This window comes from Microcaecilia unicolor, chromosome 2 (genome assembly GCF_901765095.1).
Source record: "Microcaecilia unicolor chromosome 2, aMicUni1.1, whole genome shotgun sequence".
Lineage (NCBI taxonomy): Eukaryota > Metazoa > Chordata > Amphibia > Gymnophiona > Siphonopidae > Microcaecilia > Microcaecilia unicolor.
In genome coordinates, this window is record NC_044032.1 from 336,052,418 (window position 1) to 336,076,138 (window position 23,721).

Consider the following 23,721-nt stretch of genomic DNA (forward strand, 5'->3'; position numbering starts at 1 on the left):
CGCCATTTTCTTTTCTGTATTTAATGGCTGGCGAAGGGGTTAAGCGCTGCTCCCACTGTGGGAAACGCAGATCAGCAGCGGGGCTTTGCAGCTCATGCTGCCTAGATGCTAATGTTGGCACGAGAATGGCGGGTGGTGAGTCTTCCCGCCCAACAGAGTTAGCAGCGGGCGTCATCTTGGAGGCACCGCGTGACTCGACCCTCACGGTTGTGGAGGGGTCTGAGTGCAGGGGGGACGCCTCGTTTCGAGGTTTCTAGAGGAGCTATTGCCTCCGCTTCCCCCAATGTGGGGGCGGATTTACAGGGTGAGTTTTTCTCCCCTGAATTTGTGCTGCTGATGCATAAGGCTTTTATGTTAAAAAGAGCACTGCCTGAGGCTCCTGACAATTCCTTTTGGACTGGGTTGCCTCCAGTTCTTGTTAGCCCAGCGTCTGCTGGAGACTTTTATTTCTTCCCCTGAGCTTTTGGCTGACGCTAAGCGTAGACGAGTGAATACCCCGTCTGAGGAGGACTCTTCACCCTGTTCTCCCCCGTGGTCTAGCTTCGGGGAGTCTGAGGGGTCTGGCAGGCCATCACGGACTGATGATCCAGACGAGGGTGGCTGCTTGCCACGGACGTTGGATGACCCTAAAGCGGTTTGGATTTTCCACCACAATGAACTTCCAGCTCTCATTTCTGATGCCTTACAGGCCCTTTGTATTGAAGATCCTGACGAGGGTGCTGCCTCTTCTATTAATCCTAGGATGGCTAGTACTAACAAGCCTTCTCGGGCTTTTCCCATGCATGTTTCCATCCAAGCGCTTATTTCAGCTCAATGGTCTGACCCTGATGGTCCGACTTGGAACCTGGGGCTCGTTTTGAAGGCGCTCCAGCGATCTCCATTTGAGCCTCTTAAACGGGCTTCTGAGAAAGATGTGACTCTCAAGACAGTTTTTTTAGTGGCAATGACGTCGGCAAGAAGAGTGTCTGAGCTTCAGGCTCTTTCTTGTCGGGATCGTTTTCTACAGTTCTCGGAATCTGGGGTAACTGTTCATATGGTGCCTTCCTTTCTGCCTAAGGTGGTTTCAGCTTTTCACCTGAATCAGCCCATTTTTCTTCCTTCCTTTTGTAAGGAGGAGTTTCCGGACTCCTTTGGGCAATTGTGCCTTTTGGATGTCCACAGGGCTCTATGGCAGTATCTGCAGATGTCAAATGAGTTTAGGAATTCTGATCATTTATTTGTTCTGTTGGCAGGTCCCCAACGGGGGTTTCCGGCATCTAAGGCCACTATAGCACGCTGGCTTAAGGAACTCATTTTTTCTGCTTATCTGCTTTCAGGGCGGTCACCGCCTGAAGCGTTTAAAGCGCACTGTACAAGGGCAATGTCCTCTTTGTGGGCTGAAATGGGTGTCTTTTCAAGAGATCTGTTGTGCTGCTACCTGGGCTTCTCAGCTCTCTTTCGTGCGGCATTACAGGCTGGATGTGGCAGCACGGCAGGATGCGCATTTTGGAGCGCAAGTGCTTGCTCGCGGAGTTGCCTGTTCCCACCCTACTTAGGAAGTGCTTTGGTACATCCCATCAGTTAATGGATTCATCTGCTGTTGATGACAATGAAGGGAAAATTAGGTTCTTACCTTGATAATTTTCTTTCCTTTAGTCACAGCAGATGAATCCATGATTCCTCCCTGTCTGACTTTAGTTTTTGTACAGATATTGCATACAGACATTGTGCCTCATCAGTATGGCTGTTCTTATGTTCTTAAGCAGTAAGTACATACTACCTATGTGAGCCCTGAGGTGTGGAGGAGGGTTACTTCTGGAACAGTTATTTAGCAATGTCATATCTCAGAGATTGCTAGAACAGATTACAGTGTATCACTTAAAATTCTGATGTTGAACCTTTGTAGTAGAAGTTACAGATAAGGATCTGCAACCAGCTGGATTTCAACCTGGTTCATATTTAACAAGAAAATTTGGATTTTCCCTTGATTATGTTGTGAAAATGGCAGATAGATATTTTCCATTGGTCTTGGAGAAAATAGGAAGCAGTTCACTGAGGCAATGAAATCTGTTGTGAATTTTCTGAAGATCCAAACTCTATTAGCAAAAAAGTGACACAAATCCCAAACCATCCAATGAAATATTTGTTCAGAAGCAAAAATATATGATTTATAAATTTGTCTAGGATTAGTGGACTGATTTCTGAAGTATATGATAGAGATTTTGGATATACCAGCATACTCTGCCTAAACTGGTTAGACTATATTATAGTCCCATCTCAAAGACTGGAAACTGACCATTCAGAAGAATTAGAAGTATTGTTGGGCAGTTTGAATTCACCTAGAACTAGTGGAGAATTTGGTTTCTGCTGCTGCGTTGATTGTTACATTTGCTTGGAAATACAAGAGAGATTTATAATATTGAATCTGTTTTTTAGACAAAGGAAACAGCACTTTTTAAAACCATCAGTTGTGGGTGTCTAAAGACATGGCCAAGGCTATGCAGAAAAGGAGAAAATAATCTTTATTTCTATGATCAAGGATCCAGCAAATTGAGGCCCCTTTTCTTTTGAAATGTTTCTGTAGGTGTACTGTTTAGTATAAAAGCATGATGTATTTCTTTTTTTTCATCCGTTGCAATTGCCTTTTTTTTTGTGAGTGGCAAGTGTCCTGTAACCTCAACCTATCCTAGATTCTTGTCTGTTCAAACCTATCTGAAGTCTGCTTTTGTTTTAATGTTGGATACAAGTCAAGTATGGACTGCGTTAAATTGCTCATGGAATCTTTTAGGACACTTTTACTAAGCTGCATTAGATGCTAGGTGGCTTTAAGTGCTCATGCAGTACATTTTTTTAATGGCCGCATGCTAATAGCAACATTAGCACACAGCCATTAATACAAAAAGGCCATTTTTTCAGCTGCAGGAAAACTTGCCTTAGCGCATGGGAAACCCCCATGTAAGGCCACTTTTTACTGCAGCTTAGTAAACAAGCTCCTTGATTTCTTTTTGTTTATCAGTTTATTATTTCAGTCAAGTGTTATTCTTTTGTAATTGCATAAAAATAAGTTTAAAAAATATATAATAATCTCAAACCATTTACCCACAATTTGAACTGCCTAGCAAGTCTTAAATCCATCCAGACTTGCATAATAAATTTGAAAGTCTGAAAATTTGGCTACAAATTTTCTGTCAAAAAAACTGACTGGCCTGATACTTAAAGGCACTTATTAGGTAGCAGCACCTGCTATCTGAGTAAATGCTGCTTGCTAGAGCAAGGCAGTGATTTTCAGAGGCATTATGCAGATAATGCCATTGAAAATCATTGCAGACCGCCCCAACACTATCCAGATTGAGGCCATATTCAGCATAATTTAGACTACAAAAAAGCTTCCCTGAGTTATTGGGATAGCTTTAGGGATAGCGGCACTGAACATCGTCATTATCTAGATGACATCAGCAGTCCTTGCCATGCCCAGATATTCAAAGCTGATATCCAGATATCAGCCATCACTAAAAATTGAGGTATATATTTAAATCCTGTGGCTGGCATTTAAAAGAAACACTAACCACCAAATTTAATTATTGAGCCAGATATCTTTATGTGTGACCTCTGAGCAGATTTGCAAGTTGTACTGATGTAATGGTCCATAGTTCAGGTCTTGTTTTGGCACTGTGCTGACTTACTGTGATGCTTCTTAGGGGTGCTGTGGTGAATCAGGAGGATCTGTACCAGGCCTTGGCCAGCAGTCAGATTGCAGCTGCTGGTCTAGATGTCACAGTCCCAGAGCCCTTGCCAATGGACCATGCACTCCTCACACTCAAAAACTGTGGTGAGCTTATTTTTATTTTTATTGGACAAAGAATGGATGATTTAATATAGACTACTATTTGACATTTTCTGTCTTTTTGTTCAAGTCCAAGTAAGGATTATGGCAGTCTGTTGATTCCCTAGACTTTTAGCAGAACAGTCTTCTGTTTGTTCACATTCTCTATAGTCAAATGGCATGCACTTATTTTGTATGTCAGGTTTCCTGCCTCATTCTGGCAGGACCATTGTTCCTGGATCTCCTCTCTGTCCCTTCTCCCTACCTCTTGCCAATTCCACTTCTGAGAAGGAAGACAACAGTGGCAGTGCAGTGGCTCAGGGTGAATCCTACTCTGCTGCCAAGTCAGTGTGTAATCCCTGAACTGTGGAATACTAAGATGTCCCAGCCCCAGGCAGCAGAGAAGCATGCATCTTGAAGTATAGCACTGTCAGTGTAATCCTCACACACAGCATAGAGCATGAGTAAGAAGATCAGAGGAAAAGGAGCAAAATGGTGAGTGAAGAGATTATGGGGAGAGGGACTGGATTTGGGGGGGGGGGGGGAGTAGAGAGGGGTGCAGAGAAAGATTGATGGGATAAGAGGGGTTCCTCCTTACGTTCCCTTTCCTCTGCTTCTTCATTCTGTTTTCTCATCCCTCCTGCCTGAGAACCCTTTCTTTTCCCTTAACACACCCCCACCATGTCCCCTCTTGGCCACACAGTCTCCAACAGCAGTTTGAGGCTTCAGAGAATACCTTTTTTTACCTTATCAGGGGTAAGGTGGTATCTGTAAAGAAGCTTATAAAAGTTTACTTTATCAGTGAATAAATCCTAATAAGGTCCTCTCCAGCAAATACCAAGCCGGTCTCTCCACAGCAGGCATATTCAACAACCAGAGTGTTCCTTCCTGAGATATGCCCAATGATAGTTGTAAAAAATGGGGTAAATTTACTCCTCCCTGGTCTTTAGGAAGTTGGAGTTTCCTCAGTGCAATTCTAGGTTGCTTTCCATACCAAATGAAACGAGCAATGAGCTGATCAAGTGATTTGTAGATGGATGAGAGAAAAAAAACAAGAATCATGTTCAAGTAATACAAGATTACTGAAGCAATAGACATTTTGACAGTCTCAATGCTGCCCCGCAAGACAACCGTTTGGGGGTCCACGCATCACATAAATATTTTACTTTAGCGAGCATAGCAGTAGCATTAGCATCCGATGTGTCATCCAACGTAGGCCGAAGCTGAATATCAAGATATTTAAGACAAACCGGTTGCCATTTGAAGGGATAGGAGACTATGAGACCCCCTTAGTACAATGCAAATTTAGCGGGAGTAGTTCAGACTTCGTGCAATTGATCTTGTTGCCAGAAAACTGCCGAAATGAAATAATGAGCTCCAACAGCACTGGTATTGTTTGAGCAGGCTTAGTTAAGTATAACAGGACAAGGTCAAATAATAGTGGTGACAGTGGGCACCCTTGATGAGTACCATACTCTAGGTAGAAGTAATCAGCTAAATGATTATTAATGTATACGTGGAGGGGCATTATCGAACGGGGACGACCATCTCTAAGGGCGCCCATCTCTAAGGATGTCCCGGCAAAGGGGCGGGGAAATCGCTATTATCGAAACAAGATGGGCGTCCATCTTTTGTTTCGATAATACGGTCGGGGACGCCCAAATCTCAACATTTAGGTCGACCTTAGAGATGGTCGTCCCCGGTTTTCGGTGATAATGGAAACCGAGGATGTCCATCTCAAAAATGACCAAATCCAAGGCATTTGGTCATAGGAGGAGCCAGCATTCGTAGTGCACTGGTCCCCCTGACATGCCAGGACACCAACCGGGCACCCTAGGGGGCACTGCAGTGGACTTCACAAATTGCCCCCAGGTGCATAGCTCCCCCTACCTTCTGTGCTGAGCCCCCCAACGCCCCCCCCCCCAAAACCCACTCCCCACATCTGAACACCACTACCATAGCCCTAAGGGGTGAAGGGGGGCACCTACATGTGGGTACAGTGGGTTTCAAGTGTCGCATTGTTTCTTCACCTTTAGATCCTCAGAAACCAACATCCCAAGGTCTCTCTCCTGAATCGAGCTTACTAATCTCTCCCCTCCTATTCGGTATCTCTCTTTCGGGTTTCTGCACCACAAGTGCATCACTCTACACAATTTGGGATTACATTTTAACTGTATAAATTTACTAGAAACCGTTTTTTTCTTTTTACTCTATCTTTTTATGTATTTTTTAATTTGCTGTGGAACACTCTAACTACTATATATGTGCTATGTTTAAGTGCAATCTATGAAGTGCTCAGTAAAACACATATCACTCCGGAGAACTAAGAATTGAGAACTAACTATTTGAGAGTAAGAAGAGAGAGCCAAACATCGTGGATTTGCAATTCGGCATATTTTAATTCACTGCACGATCACATCAATCCATCCATAGAACTCCGGTTACCTACTGTGAGGCACTCTATACGATTGCGAAGAACAAGTGGCACCAGCTCTAAGCTAAGTACTATTCGATAAAAGTTGTGTTGGTTGTGTCTGTCACACCTTAACAACACACTTGATATATTTATAAGGAGAGAGGGAGGGCTGAAGTGCAATGATGTTGTAGTACCATATATTACTGATCAGTCGACTAGCCAGAGTGATATGTGTTTTACTGAGCACTTCATAGTCTGCACTTAAACATAACACATATATAGTAGTTAGAGTGTTCCATAATAAATTAAAAAGTATATAAAAAGATAGAGTAAAAAGAAAAAAACGATTTCTGGTAAATTTATACAATAATATAACATTGAAACCAGGACAGCAGGTTACCCCAGGGTTAACGTATTAAATTTTAACTGCCAGACCCTCGACAATTCTTCTAAGGTTCGGAGATCCCTTCTTATCGGTTGTACTCCCTCCAGGTATCCACTCTATTGGCTATTTTCGTGTCATCCGCAAAAAGGCACACCTTTCCTTCCAACCCTTCAGCAATATCTCCCATAAATATATTAAACAGAATAGGCCCCAGCATCGACCCCTGAGGAACTCCACTGCTCACCTTCCTTTCCTCCGAGCGGATTCCATTTACCACCACCGTCTGCCACCTGTTGGTCAACCAGTTTCTTATCCAGTTTCGGTCCTAAGTTCAACCCTTTCAGCTTATTCACAAGTCTTCTGTGGGGGACCATATCAAAGGCTTTGCTGAAGTCCAAGTAGATTACATCTAGCGCACATCCTTCATCCAGTTCTTTGGTCACCCAGTCAAAGAAGTCAATAAGATTTGTTTGGCAGGATTTTCCTTCGGTAAAGCCATGTTGCCTCGAGCCCATGCCCCCGTTGCCCCACGTAGCTACGCCCCTGCCATACGGTGTGATGATCACTATTATATAGGTGGATATTGGAAACACTACCCCCATTCGTGAGCACTAGATCCAGCATCGACCCTTCCCTCGTGGGTTCCGTCACCATTTGTCTGAGCAAGGCACTTTGACAGGCATCTACAATCTCCTTACTTCTTTCCGATTCCACAGACGGGACATTCCAATCCACGCCAGACAAATTGAAATCTCCCAACAGTAGCACCTCCCCTTTCCTACCAATCTTTTGAATATCTTCTATCAGATCCTTGTCTAACTTCTCCATTTGCACAGGAGATCTGTAGATAACCCCCATGTGGATACAGCTTCCATCTTCTCTTTCCAAGGCGATCCATAAAGCTTCTTTCTCTCCCCAGGTTCCCCGCATTTCAGCTGCTCTGATATAGTCTCTCACATACAGAGCCACTCCTCCACCTCTTTGGCCCGCTCTATCCTTCCTAAAAAGATTGTAGCCCGGTACAGTCACATCCCATTCATGGGAATCGTTGAACCACGTCTCTGTAATAGCAACAATATCCAAGTTTTCTTCAAACATCAGGGCTTGCAAGTCTTGAATCTTTTTACTTAGACTACGAGCATTTGTGCACATAGCTTTCCATGTGCTTAGTGAGTGTAGGTGGTTTACTATATTTGCATGACCTTTCCCTCTGCCATCATGTTTATTCTGGGGGTGACTTTCCAAAATCCCTTGTTTCCTTTTGTCATCCCCACCCTCTAGTTTAAATGTCTAAAAACATATTGTCTGAATTTCTCCCCGAGGATCCTTTTTCCCATCACAGAAAGATGTAGCCCATCATTACAGTACAGCCTGTTATTTTTCCACGTATTACCCCACACTCCTATATATCTAAAACCTTCTTCTTTACACCAAGACTCAAGCCACTTAATGAATTCCTTTGTTTTGTATAGTCTTTCCTCTCCCCTCCCCCACATAGGAATTACTGCAGAAAAAGCCACAGTCCAAACAAAAGATTTCAGTCCCTCCCCAAGCTTCTGGCAGCTCTCTGTGCTGTAAACTTGCTATTGTTGGCCAGGTCATTTGTCCCCAGGTGAATTACAACATTGAGAGGCGGGGCTAGTGCTGGGCAGACTTATACGGTCTGTGCCAGGGCTGGTGGTTGGGAGGCGGGGATAGTGCTGGGTAGACTTATACGGTCTGTGCCAGAGCCGGTGGTGGGAGGCGGGGCTGGTGGTTGGGAGGCGGGGATAGTACTGGGCGGACTTATACAGTCTGTGCCCTGAAAAAGACAGGTACAAATCAAGGTAAGGTATACACAAAAAACTAGCACATATGAGTTTATCTTGTTGGGCAGACTGGATGGAACATGCAGGTCTTTTTCTGCCGTCATCTACTATGTTACTATGCATTTAAAGCCTCGCTCGCTTCTCGGATCACTTTCAGTATTTGGTCTGTACATCTTGTAGCTGAAGATCCTGAACTGTGTTCCTAAGTTAATGCCTCTGATAATGGGGTCTCTGAGCAGTAAGAATTTTCTGCTTTTCACCATTCTGTCATTATTTGGGGGATGTTTCTTGGGTTGTGTTACTTTCATTGCCTCTGGTTCCACCACAGTATTTCATTTTGCACCATCGTAATGATTTTATGCCTTTGCACTTCCCTAAGTGCAAAGGCATAAAATACAAAGTACTGCATGCATCAACCTTCTCCTATATGAGCACGCAATTCTGGAATACACTACCACGCAACCTGAAAATGACCTACGAATTAACCGACTTCCGCAAATGATTGAAGACTTATCTCTTTGAGAAAATTTATTGCAAGGATCAAAACATATGAAGTCCAAACACACTAATAGAAATGCATCAATACACTCTCTTCTGAATTCTCTTACCCCATATTTTCACAACACTTAAAACTCCACCCACAGATAAAAATGTTATACCCTACGTTCTCTTACTATTGTTCTATCGCCCTATCTTTTCCCCATTGTAACATTCCATGGTTTCTACGCCCCAAACGATTTTGACTTGTCTTCCCATAACTCCTCATAATGTAACCCATAATTGTACTGTAACACATTGTACTTCCATCATTCACTAAGTATTGTAAGCCACACTGAACCCGCAAATACGTGGGAAAGTGTGGGATACAAATGCAATAAATAAATAAAATGCAATGCTGCAAAAGAATTTGAGAGGGACAAAGCTTGGGAGGGCAAGTGTTTCTGTGTCACAGATCTTAGTCTACCAGAGCCTACTGTGACCCATCTCCTCTGATATTTCATTCTCTGAGGCAGTGGTGGTGGTAAATTAGCTCGAAAATGAGTAATCCTGGATGCTTCTTTAATTGTAGCTAATTCCTTCTTGAGTTTGTTGATCTCTTCTTTCAAGGCTGACATTTGGAGACAGATAGGACAGGCTCTAAGGTTCCAGATAGTTTGCCTTAGGATTAAAGCAGAACATGTATTGCACTGAATGAAGGTCATAATGATGTGATTCACAAGTGAGAAAAGGTGAAGTATGACAAGGAGTAACAAGAATTAGGATTGACCAACTAAGTGTAATGAAGATATTTGTCCCTAGGACACAAGTAACCTCAGTTACCAATCAAACCAAGTCTGAAGATGCCCAGCGTAGCTCACAAGGTAAACTTAATAAGCTCTGTGTTTTTTTCCTCTTACCAAAACAGATCTATACAAACTCCCCTGCCCTCTCCTCCATCCACCCATATCCAGCAAATTTCCTCTCTCCCCTGCCCCCTCCATTCATCCATCCATGTTCAGCAATTCTCCTCTCTCCCCTGCTCTCCCCTCCCCTCCATCCATGTCCAGGAACTGTCCATTCTCCCCTGCCCTCTCCTCCATCCACCCATATCCAGCAAATTTCCTCATTCCCCTGTCCCCATTCATCCATCCATGTCCAGCAACTCTCCATTCTCCCCTGCCCTCTCCTCCATCCATCCATATCCAGCAAATTTGCTCTCTCCCCTGCCTCCTCCATCCATCCATGTCCAGCAATTCTTTCTCCCCTGCCCTCCCCTTCATCCATCCATGTCCAGCAATTCTTCTCTCTCCCCTGCCCTCCCCTCCTGTCCTGTCCAGTGATCTCCTCTCTCCCCTGCCCTCCCCTCCTCTCCTGTCCAGCGATCTCTTCTCCCCCTGCCCTCCTCTCCAATTCCAGCCATCTCTTCTCTCCCCCTGCCCTCCCATCCATGTCCAGCGATTCTCCCTGCCCTTCCTCAGCAACCTGACAGCCCTCTTCTCCGTTTCCCCCCCCCCTCACGCGTTTAACCCTTTTACTTTCAGTTGCAGCGACAGCAGTGAAGAGGACAACACAGCTTCTCCCTTCCCTCACACAGTGTCCCGCCCTCGCGGAAACAGGAAATCCATCATCACAGAAGGCGGGACACTGTGTGAGGGAAGGGAGAAGCTGGAGGTGAGCCCGCTGTGTTGTCCTCTTCACTGCCGTCGCTGTGCCTGAAAGTAAAGGGTTAAACACACGCAAGGGGGGGGGGAGGAACGGAGAGGAGGGCTGTTGATCGGGGAGCTGAGGGCAGGAAGGAGCAGAGGGGACCGTCCGAGAGCTGCCTGGCTGCAGCACTGCTGCACCAGGCAGCCGTGCGTTTGGGGGGCAGCAGCCAGGGGAAAAGTCACGGTTGGGCTAGCCTCCCCAGGCCTCTTATACGGGGCGCATATGACTGTCTTCCCATCCCATCCATGTTCATCAATTCTCCTCTGCCCTGCCCATCCTCCCTCCCCTCGATGTCCCGCGATTCTCTCCTCCTGACATCATCTCGCCTCCAGCGTTCCCTTCCCCCTCATTGTTCCGCCCTCTGACGTCATTACGTTTTGAGGCGAGGGCGGGGCAACGAGTGGGAATGGATGTTACGAACCCAGGCATCCAGACATAGAATGTTGGAGGTGCAAATTATTATATGTGGAGGAGTGGCCTAGTGGTTAGGGTGGTGGACTTCAGGCACAGGCAGCTCCTTGTGACTCTGGGCAAGTCACTTAACCCTCCATTGCCCCAGGTGCAAATAAGTACCTGTATACAATATGTAAGCCGCATTGAGCCTGCCATGAGTGGGAAAGCGCGGGGTACAAATGTAACAAAAATAAAAAAATATAGGATATTGGAAAAACACTATTTCTCTTGGTACAGCGAAGGTTCTTACCTGAGGACAGCAGGCTGGATATTCTCACATGTGGGTGACGTCACGTCGGCCCCGAAGGATTTTCAAGCAAAAATCGCCAAAAGTCTCTTCTAGAGTGTTTCGTCGCGCGAGATAATCACACCGCGCATGCACGCACACGATTTCCCACCCACCGCGCAGACACGCTCCTCAGTTGAATCCAAAAGATAAAAGAAAAACAACTCCAAAGGGGAGGTGGGAGGGTTTGTGAGAATATCCAGCCTGCTGTCCTCGGAGAATACCTGCTTCAGGTAAGAAACTTCGCTTTCTCCAAGGACAAGCAGGCTGATATTCTCACATGTGGGGTATCCCTAGCCCCCAGGCTCACTCAACACAACAAACAATGGTCAATTGGACCTCGCAACGGCGAGGGCATAACAAGGATTGACCTGAAACAAGAAACATCTAACTGAGAGTGCAGCCTGGAACAGAATAAAAATGGGCCTAGGAGGGTTGGAGTTGGATTCTAAACCCCAAACAGATTCTGCAGCACTGACTGCCCAAACCGACTGTCACGTCGACTGTCCTGCTGAAGGCAGTAATGAGATGTGAATGCGTGGACTGATGACCACGTCGCAGCCTTGCAGATCTCATCAATAGTGGCTGACCTGAGATGAGCACTGACGCAGCCATGGCTCTAACATTATGAGTCGTGACATGGCCCTCTAAAGTCAGTCCAGCTTGGGCGTAAGTGAAGAAAATGCAATCTGCTAGCCAATTAGATATGGTGTGTTTCCCGACAGCAACTCCCCTCTTGTTGGGATTAAAAGAAATAAACAACTGGGCGGACTGTCTGTGGGGGCTTGTCCGCTCCACTTAAAAGGCTAATGCTCTTTTGCAGTCTAAAGTGTGCAGCTTGCTTTCGCCAGGGCTTGTATGAGGGCGAGGAAAAAATGTTAGCAAGACAATTGACTGGTTCAGATGGAACTCCGACACCACCTTTGGCAAGAACGTAGGGTGCGTGCGGAGGACTACTCTGTTATGATGACATTTAAGGTAAGGAGCATGAACCACTAGAGCCTGAAGCTCACTGACCCTACAAGCTGAAGTAACAGCCACCAAGAAAATGACCTTCCAGGTCAAGTACTTCAGATGGCAGGAATTCAGTGGCTCGAAAGGGGGTTTCATCAGCTGGGTGAGAACGACATTGAGATCTCATGACACAGGAGGAGATTTGACAGGGGGCTTTGACAAAAAGCAAACCTCTCATGAAGCGAACAACTAAAGGCTGTCCAGAGATAGGCTGACCTTCTACACGTTGATGGTAAGCACTAATCGCACTAAGGTGAACTCTTACGGAGTTGGTCTTGAGACCAGACTCTGATAAATGCAGAAGGTACTCAAGCTAGGTCTGTGTAGGACAAGAGCGAGGATCTAGGGCCCTGCTGTCACACCAGACGGCAAACCTCTTCCATTTAAAAGAGTAACATCTTTTAGTGGAATCTTTCCTGGAAGCAAGCAAGACTCGGGAGACACCCTCAGAAAGACCCAAGGAGGCTAATTCTAAGCTCTCAACATCCAGGCCGTGAGAGCCAGAGACTGGAGGTTGGGATGTAGAAGCGCCCCCTCGTTCTGAGTAATGAGAGTTGGAAAACACTCCAATCTCCACGGTTCTTCGGAGGACAACTCCAGAAGAAGAGGGAACCAGATCTGACGCGGCCAGAAGGGAGCGATTAGAATCATGGTTCCACGATCTTGCTTGAGTTTCAGCAAAGTCTTCCCCACCAGAGGTATGGGAGGATACGCATACAGAAGGCCTGTCCCCCGATGAAGGAGGAAGGCATCCGACGCTAGCCTGCCGTGGGCCTGAAGTCTGGGACAGAACTGATGGACCTTGTGATTGAATTGAGTGGCAAAAAGATCCGCTGAGGGAGTGCCCCACGCTCGGAAGATCTTTCTGGCTACAGCCATGTTCAGCGACCACTCGTGAGGTTGCATTATCCTGCTCAACCTGTCGGCCAGACTGTTGTTTACGCCGGCCAGATAAACGGCTTGGAAAGACATGCCATGTTGGCGAGCCCAAAGCCACATCTGTACAGCTTCCTGATACAGAGGGCGAGATCCGGTGCCCCCTGCTTGTTTGTGTAGTACATCGCAACCTGATTGTCTGTTTGAATCAGAATAATTTGGTTGGATAGCCGATCTCTGAAAGCCTTTAGAGCGTTCCAGATTGCTCGTAACTCCAGGAGATTGATCTGAAGACGCTTTTCCTGAAGGGACCAAGCTCCTTGAGTATGAAGCCCATCTACATGCGCTCCCAACCCTAGGAGGGATGCATCCGTCATCAGCACTTTTTGTGGCTGAGGAATTTGGAATGGGTGCCCCAAAACCAGATTGGATCGAATTGTCCACCACTGAAGGGAATTCCGAAAGTCGGTGGACAGCTGGATCACATCCTCTAGATCCCCTGTAGCTTGATACCACTGGGAAGCTAAGGTCCACTGAGCTGATCTCATGTGAAGACGTGCCATGGGAGTTACATGAACTGTGGAAGACATGTGCCCCAGAAGTCTCAACATCTGCCGAGCTGTGATCCATTGAGACGCTTGAACCTTGGAGACCAGAGACAGAAGGTTGTCTGCTCTTGGCTCGGGAAGATAGGCACAAGCTGTCTTCGTGCACAACAGAGCCCCTATGAATTCCAATTTTTGAACAGGGTGGAGATGGGACTTTGGGTAATTGATGACAAACCCTAGTAGCTCCAGCACTTGAATAGTCATCCGCATGGACTGCAAAGCTCCTTCCTGAGAGGTGCTCTTCACCAGCCAATCGTTGAGATAAGGGAACACATGCACTCCCAGTCTGCGTAGAGATGCTGCAACAACTGCAGGCACTTGGTAAATACCCTGGGCACAGACGCCAAGCCAAAAGGCAGCACACAATACTGAAAATGCTGCGTTCCCAGCCGAAACCGCAGATACTTCCTGTGAGCTGGAAGTATCGAGATATGGGTATAAGCATCCTATAAGTCCAGAGAGCATAGCCAATCGTTTTCCTGAATCATGGGAAGAAGGGTGCCCAAGGAAAGCATCCTGAACTTTTCTCGAACCAGATATTTGTTCAGGCCCCTTAGGTCTAGGATGGGACGCATCCCCCCATCTTCTTTTCCACAAGGAAGTACCTGGAATAGAATCCCAGCCCTTCTTGCCCTGGTGGAACGGGCTCGACCGCATTGGCGCTGAGAAGGGCGGAGAGTTCCTCTGCAAGTACCTGCTTGTGTTGGGAGCTGAAGGACTGAGCTCCCGGTGGGCAATTTGGAGGCTTGGTTTCCAGATTGAGGGTGTATCCTAACCAAACTATTTGAAGAACCCACTGGTCGGAGGTTATCAGAGGCCACCTTTGGTGAAAAAATTTTAACCTCCCCCCGACAGGCAGATCGCCTGGCACGGACACATTTATGGTGGCTATGCTCAACTGGAGCCAGTCAAAAACCCGTCCTGGTTTTTGCTGGGGAGCTGCAGGGGCCTGTTTGGGCTCTCGCTGTTGACGAGAACGAGCGTGCTGTGGCAGAGCCTGAACCGGCTGTCGAGAAGTAGGAGTGTACTTATGGCCCCTAGAGGTGTAAGGCGCACTTCTCTTCCCTTTAAAAAACTTCCTAGAAGAGGAAGCGGATGCAGAGGGCGCCCGGCAGGAGGGAGAGTCCATAGCGTTATCACCCTGATAGAGATGATCAATCAACTCTTCGACCTTCTCACCGAAAAGATGATTCCCCCCTGGCAAGGGATATCCGCAATTTTCTGCTGAGTTCTCTCCTCCAGGTTAGAGGCACGCAGCCATGAGAGTCTGCGCATCACTATACCCATAGCAGAAAATCTGGATGTCACATCGCAAGTATCGTAAATGCCCCTGGACAGGAACTTGCGACACACCTTCTGCTGCCTGACCACTTGGCGAAAAGGCTCGGCCTGCTCCGGTGGGAGTGCATCAACCAAGCTCTCAAGCTGCCGCACTGAGTTCCACAAATGAATGCTCGTAAAGAGCTGGTAGGACTGAATTTTGGAAGCGAGCATGCCAGCCTGATATGCCTTCCTCCCAAAAGAATCCAAGGTTCTATGTTCTCGCCCCGGGGGTGCCGAGGCAAAGTTCCTAGAACTCTTAGCTCTTCTGAGAGCGGAATCCACCACTGCAGAGTCATGAGGCAACTGAGGCCGGACAAAACTGGGTTACCCATGGATCCGATACTGGGATTCAGCCTTTTGGGGGGTAGTTGGACAAGAAAGAGGCTTCTCCCAGTTCCTCATCAGCACTTCCCTGCGTGTATCGTGAAAAGGAGCTGTGGTAGAAGACTTAGGTGGAGATGGATAATCCAGGACCTCGAGCATCTTGGCCCTGGGCTCATCCACAGTCTCCACAGGGAAGGGAATGGCCTCAGACATTTCCCGCACAAAAGATGAAAAAGACAAGCTCTCCGGAGGGGAGAGCTGTCTCTGAGAATTCTCGGCAGAGAAAACTTCATGACCCCCATCTTCATCAGATGAGCCATCATCGGATGGGGCTAACAACTCAGAAAGAGCAGCCCGGATCCGAGCCCGTCTCAACATGGAGGTGCGGTGACTTCGATGATGGTGTCAAGAAGTCGACTCACCAGGAGACTCCGGTGAAGCTTCCTCCATCGAAGGCAATGGAGAGTCGACTCGGGAGGCTGCCGACCCCGATACCGGAAGCGGTACCGGAGAAGGAGACCTCACCACCGGCGAAAGGCACGATGCCACAGGAGCCTCCGGCACCATCAGTACCGGTACCTCCGGTGCCGGACACAAATGGTGCAGCACCGCTTCCATGAAATCAGGAAAAATAGCCTTGATGCGCTCATCTACAGAAGCTGTCGGGGAAGGCTGCGGTGCCGGTGTGGGCTTCAGAGGCAGAATCTGCAGAGGCTGGGAAGCCGGTACCGGGCTGCCAGACAACCTATGCGTCGATACCTCCATAACAGAGGGAGAGCGATCCTCTCGGCATCGACGCTTCTCGGGTACCGAATGCTTCGATGACCCGGAGCTTGCGGTACCATGTCAAGAAGGAGAACGATGACGGTGCTTCTTGGCCTTCACCCGACGCCCGTCATCGAGATTCCTCAGTACCGGTGAGGAAGACGTGGAATCCACACGCTTCCTCGGGGCCGGGTCCGATAGAGGTCGGTCCCGGGGGGCCTGCAACGCAGGAGGCGCCGAGGCAGGTGGAGACCCGCTCGATGCATCACTGCTCCCAGCGCGCATCGGTCTCTTGGCAGCCTGTACCCGGTCTCCCGATGCCAACGCTGCCCTCGACGTCGACGGTACCGATGCCAACGTCGAGGGACCGGACCCAAACAGCTTTTCTCTTTGGGCCTCTCTAGAAAGCTGAGTGCGCTTTTTAATTTTGAGGCACAGCTTTCCTGCAGATGGTCGGGCCCAAGGCACTGAAGGCACCAGGAGTGCGGATCAGTGCCAGAGATGGTCCGGTTGCAGCGAGCGCAAGGCTTGAAGCCACTGGGCGTCTTCGATGACATCGCAGGAAAAATGGCCTCCGCAAAATCAAAGGACGCGATCGTGTCTGAAAAAAGGACACAAAACAGGGAAAAACCCGACCGAGCAACCTAAGAACGGTCGCAAACGAAAAAGAAAGGAAACTTTAAAACGAAGAAAAATTAAGGAAATAAAGGAAATTTCTTTTTTTTTTTTTTAAAAACAAGCAAAGTCAATTTGAAGAAACTTTTACTCCATAGGATCCGAAGAAACGCGAAGCGCGTGAAGCAAAACTCCGTGTCTTCTCAGACGCGGAAAGAAAACAACTGAGGAGCGTGTTCGTGCGGCGGGTGGGAAATCGTGCGCACGCATGGCGGTGTGATCGTCTCGCGCGACGGAACGCTCTAAAAGAGACTTTTGGCGATTTTTGCTTGAAAATCCTCCGGGGCCGACGTGACATCACCCACGTGTGATAATATATGAGCCTGCTTGTCCTCGGAGAATCCATCTTACCTGCTTTGGTGGATCCTCCATCCTATTTTTGTGTCTTTTCAATGCTGATGGCTCTACATCTTTATAAACAGAAACACAGAAACATGAAAGTGATAGCAGAAGGCTATATGGCCCATCTATATCATCCACTATCTCTTCCTTCCCCTAAGAGATCCTTCATGCCTGTCCCACACTTTCTTGAATTCAGATGCAGTCCTTATCTCCTCCACCGGGAGGTCGTTCAACGCATCTACCTCCCTTTCCATAAAGAAGTATTTCCTGAGATTACTTTTGGGTATCTCCTTTTAACTTCATTGTATGCCATCTCGTTCCAGAGCTTCCTTTCAGTTGAAAGACACCTGCCTCCTGTTCACTTATGCTGCGGAGATATTTAAATGTCTCAGTCATATCTCCTCTCTCTCATTTTTCTTCCAAAGTATACATATTGAGGTCTATGAATCTGTCTCTATATGCTATATGATGAAGACCACTGACCATTTTAGTAGTTACCCTCTGAACCAACTCCATCCTGTTTATATCTTTCTTAAGGTGCGGTCTCCAGAATTGTACACAGTACTCTAAATGGGGCCTCACCAGAGACTTATACAAAAGCATTATAACCTTCTTTTTCTTGCTGGCCATCCCTTTTTCTATGCATCCAAACATCTTTCTGGCTTTGGCCATCGCCCTTTCTACCTGTATGGCCACCTTAATATCATTAGGAATAAAAGTAAAGTCACTGCTGTGAAATATATTAATTTATTATATAGGTAAGAAAATAGAATAATACACCCTACACTACAGCTCAGCTGTACAATTGTAGCTCCCTTATGCTGATAAGCAACTGTAGAATGTATTGTGTAACTAAAGCACTGATATCACTGGTTACTAGGTTATTACACAATCCTGATTAGTGATACTGACTAGGTCATGAAGTAATACAGTTAGCAGCACATCTTCCTGATCACAAAGTTCTGACTAACCCGCCTTTGCTGAGGTAAGAACCCACTAGCTAATCCCCGACTACAGGAAATAAATCCCCGTAATTCTCACCGAGCTGACTCTAGGTGGTCTCTCAGATGAAGTGGACACAGGTTTTTCCCTTTAGACTCCAGCTGTATTCCACAGCGAGTCCCCGTCTTAGGAAACAGCACAGGCTCTCTGTAGCATGCAGGATTACAGTCTCTCTGGCCGGTAAGCTGAACCAACAGGTACTTTCTTCAGATGGTCAGATCACAAGGTTGTGGACCACTTCAGGCCTCGCTGGTCTTCTTTTCAGCTACCCTTCTTCCAGTAGAACCAGACAAATTCTCCCTTTCTTCTTTTCTTTCTTCTTCTGTCTGTACTCTTTGTACTTCTCTTTCTGGTCTCCCCGCTCTTTGGCCCCTGATTCCCAGGTGACCAGACAGCAACCAATCAGGATCTTGTCCAGCTCCTTCCCTGAGCAAGAAAAAAAAACCCTTTTTTTTTCTTCCAGTTGTTACATTGTGTTATGCATTCCTGTCTCTCATCAGACTCGCTGGCACCATGGCCTTACCCCCTGTAGCTCATCAGGGAGGTGCAAGGGTCAGGTAGCCCACTGCATATCCTTGAGTTTTTTTTTCAGACCTGCCAGTTATTTACCACAAGCAGAGCTCTGGTACAAACAGAAAGTTGAATCTGCTTGGTCACTGAAGTGCAGGGTCTTAGTTCACAGACTCCATCTTGACATAGTTGTATACACAGGCTGAGATCAGCAGAGTGAGGCTCACAGGGAAATAGCCCTACAGTACCTAAATAATAATGACCAGTTACTGATTGAAAGCGCATCTAAAGTTTTAGGGTTTGTATTCTCTGTATTTTGAACCCCAAATCAATAATTTGTATAAAAAGTGCCTTTACAAATTGAAGTAGTTAAGTGTTATTTCTATGAACATCAATTTTCTGTATTGGCACAATCAAGTATACTGTCCCAGTTGGACTCTTGCTATTCTATTTATGCAGGTACCACGAGTATACTTTAGAAAAAGCTTCAATTCTTGTGAAATACTGTTGCCAGATTAATTTTAAAAAAAGTGACCATTTTTTCTCCATTACTGATTATTTTCATTGGCTTCCAATTAAAGCCTGAATTATCTTTAAACTTGCTTGCTTTATCATTAAATTCATGAATGGGCATTTCCCTTCTTTGATTTCTTCCCCTGGTAGCAGAGATACCTGTAGATTAAGAAGTGATCAGTTGTTGGATTTTCCTGCTTTTAAATTGATTTGCTATAGAAAAATCTTAGAATCATATTTTTCTTATCATGTAGTCATAGCTTGGAATAATATACCACTGTAGATTAAACAGTCATCTTCCTTTAATGCAATTTTTTAAAATTATTTAAAAACCTGCTTGTTTCAAAAATTCATGATTAATTATTATTATTGCTGAAATTATGACTTCATATTTGATCAGGTTTTTTTTTATTTTTTTTTTTGTACTGTAAACTATTTTGGACTCTAATTACTGTGGAGTAAACAGTCTATAAATGCTGAGATTAGACTTAGATATACATGGTGACATCCAGGAGGTCATCAGAGTACAGGCTTCTTGCTTCCAGATTGACTGCTAAAGATGTAGGGTGAAAGATGGTGCATGGGGGTGAGGAGGGAGGGGGAAGATAATGTTGGAAAAGTTGTTGACCATTTGTTTATCTTTTGTACGATAATATTTTCACTGTCTTGATCTCAATAAAAATGATTTAAGTATAGATTAGATATACATTTGCTTCAGATGGTGGAAAGGTATTTGGCAATAGTTTCTTTTCCACCAAAAAAATCTATAAACATTGGACCCAATATTTAAATCCATTTACCCAAATAACGGCCACCATTATCTGACTTGGGCTTATCCATTGATATTCAACGTCAGTGAATATCATCTTAGCCCACTTCAGCATTATCCAAATTGGGATGGCATACTACGGGGTGGGGTGGGGGAGGGAGGAGGAACAGGAAGTTAAATTTGGATTTGATTCTTGCCTTTTCAGTTGTAACTCAAGATGAGTTACATTCAGGTACAGTACATATTTCCTGTTCTAACTTTATTTGGTTAGCTAGCCACATAGCAGGCTGAATATCACCATTATCCAGATAATGGCTCTGGTCACTGCTAAATCTGGGTATTCAGCGTGGGCCACTATCCAGATACCTACTACTACTACTTATCATTTCTATAGCGCTACTAGACGTACGCAGCTCTGTACACTTGAAGATGAAGAGACAGTCCCTGCTCGACAGAGCTAATCTAATTACCAGCAGTGAACATTTAGATGGTTTATTGTTGCGGTGCTGTTTTAAAAAAAATGTATTTGTCAGGGTTGAATATCAGTTTGTGATTTTTCCTACCCTAAAAGAACCCCTAATTAACTGGAAAATAAACACTATAATTTGCAATTTATAAATACCTTTCAAAATAAAATCAGTTAATCCTTGCAGTAGAGGGAAAGAGGTTGGGATGATGACTTCATGTATCAGGTATGTTTATTTAAACTTGCTTTACCACTTTCCCTGATAGACAAATTAAAGTAGTTGACAGTGCTAAAATATGAGGTAGCAAAGGGAGGGGGGCAGAGAATTAATTTTAGAAGAAGGATCATCATAACAGCAGCCTACCACTGCCAGGGCTAATTGTCTGGGAATGCCAATGAAAAAAGTGTGTTTTCAGCCCCATCTTTTTTGAACTTTATGCAAAGAGTCAACTGAAGGATGTTCCACAAGCCAGAGAAAGATAGGAAAAAAAAAAAGGTTGCCATGTGGAATCTAATCTGGAAGGGGCCAAAAGGGGGGAACTGCAAATCAATTTTGGTCTGAAAATATAAACATCTTATAAAAGAGTAGGGAGTTAAAAGATTGTAAAAATAAGCATGGAAATCCGCTGTAAAAAGCTTTGTGGTTCATGGTCAGTACCTTGAATAGCATATCATTCTGGGAACACTGGGCAGTGAAATGAGAGGGTAAGCTCTTGCCTGTATGTACTCTCTTAGAAAGCAAGTTCATTTTTAAAATGAAAACAGTGTCCATCTACTTGGCCTTCCCCATAAAATTCCTTTAATGCAGGGAGCAGTTTGACAGTGAACTCTGTGCGAGAAATAAAACCTTAGAGTTAAAAACTGCTTTTAGTACAAGAGACTAGATGGTCCAGATATATGCAAAGATGTAAGCAAAGCAGGCAACCATTTCACAGATATCAAAACATTTGTATACATCAAGCTGCCAAGGTATGCAGTGATCATCAAAGTCATGCATTGCTGAACTTTATTGAAAGAGACTTTCCACCTTATAATTGAAAGAGAAAAACGCCTAGATTTCGACCCAAATCGGGAGATAGACGTTTATCTCACAAAAATGAATAAATCGGTATAATGGAAAGCCGATTTTGGACGTTTTCAACTGCACTCCATCGCGGAAGCGTACAAAGTTGACGGGGGCGTGTCGGAGGCGTGGCGAAGGTGGAACTGGGGCGTGGTTATCGGCTGAGGAGAGATGGGCGCCTTTCGCCGATAATGGAAAAAAAGTATGCGTTTGTAGCTAGAATTTAGGGCACTTTTCCTGGACCCTGTTTTTTCCACGAATAAGGCCCCAAAAAGTGCCCTAAATGACCAGATTACCCCCAGAGGGAATCGGGGATGACCTCCCCTGACTCCCCCAGTGGTCACTTACCCCCTCCCACCACAAAAATGATGTTTATTTTCACCCTCAAATGTCATACCCACCTCCCTGGCAGCAGTATGCAGGTCCCTGGAGCAGTTGTTAGGGGGTGCAGTGGACTTCAGGCAGGTGGACCCAGGCCCATCCCCCCCCTACCTGTTACAATTGTGCTGCTTAATGCTTAGTCGTCCAACCCCCCCAAACCCACTGTACCCACATGTAGGTGCCCCCCCTTCACCCCTTAGGGCTATAGTAATGGTGTAGACTTGTGGGCAGTGGGTTTTGAGGAGGATTTGGGGGCTCAACACACAAGGGAAGGGTGCTATGCACCTGGGAGCTCTTTTACCTTTTTTTTTTATTTTGTAAAAGTGCCCCCTAGGGTGCCCGGTTGGTGTCCTGGCATGTGAGGGGGACCAGTGCACTACGAATCCTGGCCCCTCCCACGAACAAATGCCTTGGATTTATTCGTTTTTGAGCTGGGCGCTTTCATTTTCCATTATCACTGAAAAACAAAAACGCCCAGCTCACAAATTGTCGAATAAAACATGGACGTCTATTTTTTTCGAAAATACGGTTCGGTCCGCCCCTTCACAGACCCGTTCTCGGAGATAAACGCCCATGGAGATAGACGTTTTCGTTCAATTATGCCCCTCCACGTGTCTTTTTAATAATGGTATTACAGCTATTTGTTGGCATGGGAAGAGTTTCTATGACCATTAAATGTCATCATCTCTAAACCAATTTTTTTTTCTTTTTCTTATTAGTTATTTTACCTCACATTGGAAGTGCCACCTACGCCACCAGAAACACGATGTCTGTGCTGGCAGCTAACAACCTTCTAGCTGGTTTGAGAGGAGAGCCAATGCCAAGCGAACTCCAGCTGTGACATGGAGCACAGGGGCTTGATTGGGTAGAATGTAGACAGCAGATAAAATGAATATGCTTCATAACAAGAGGGGACAGCATGCAGAACATGGCTTATAGAATTATTTCCACCTCCTCTGCATATGTGATTGTATATTTTCATTGAGGCAGTTGTGATGGGGATAGTTTCTGTAGATGGGGGCTTTGTACTTCCACTCTGAAAAACTACACTCACTGCCACTACCATGCAGTTTGTGGGATGGTGGAGCAGTTGCAAAGAGGAGTTTTGGGGGGTGATGGGGCAGTTGGGGGGGATAGTTTCTAAGGCTGGGGCAATTGCAAAGTGGTGGGTTGGCTGTGGTGGGACAGTTTTTTGAAGTGGGGGCAGCAGGGTGGTAGATTTTGGGAGTAGAGTAGTTTATTGGAGGCAGAGGCTGTTGCAGGGGGGTTTGGGGGATGGGACAGTTTGCATGGTGGTTAAACATATGCAAGGAAGAATAATTCTTGGGAGTGGGGATAGTATACAAGGAGGTGTTTTGGGCAGGTGGTATTGCAAATGAAAGGGATAGTTTTGGGCAGTGAGGGCACTTGCTGGTTGGGAGAGTAGAGAGCATGGCGAGACAATTTGAAAGGAGAAATTCTCTATCTGCTATATTTCACTTTTTTAATAAGTTTCTATGCTACAAAATGTAGCTCATCTTCCCCCATATTGGGACATTTGGAGGAAAGGAGGGGGACAAGAACAACATATATATTAGTGCATTTTATTAGTGGTTAGGGTGGTGGACTTTGGTCCTGAGGAACTGAGTTCAATTCCCACTTCAGGCACAGGCAGCTCCTTGTGACTCTGGGCAAGTCAGTTAACCCTCCATTGCCCCATGTAAGCCACATTGAGCCTGCCATGAGTGGGGAAAACGCGGGGTACAAATGTAAC

At 45.8% G+C, this 23,721-nt stretch overlaps 1 protein-coding gene across 1 annotated transcript in view; it reads left to right on the plus strand.

Moving 5' to 3' along the window:
* GRHPR (glyoxylate and hydroxypyruvate reductase) overlaps positions 1-23,062 on the plus strand; it is an 87,378-nt gene extending 64,316 nt beyond the window's left edge. The window contains exons 8-9 of the mRNA XM_030194366.1: positions 3,678-3,808; positions 22,688-23,062. Of these exons, the coding sequence (XP_030050226.1) occupies positions 3,678-3,808; positions 22,688-22,809 (253 nt within the window). The 3' untranslated portion in view covers positions 22,810-23,062. The remainder of the gene's footprint in view (positions 1-3,677; positions 3,809-22,687) is intronic.
* Positions 23,063-23,721: the final 659 nt, after the last annotated feature.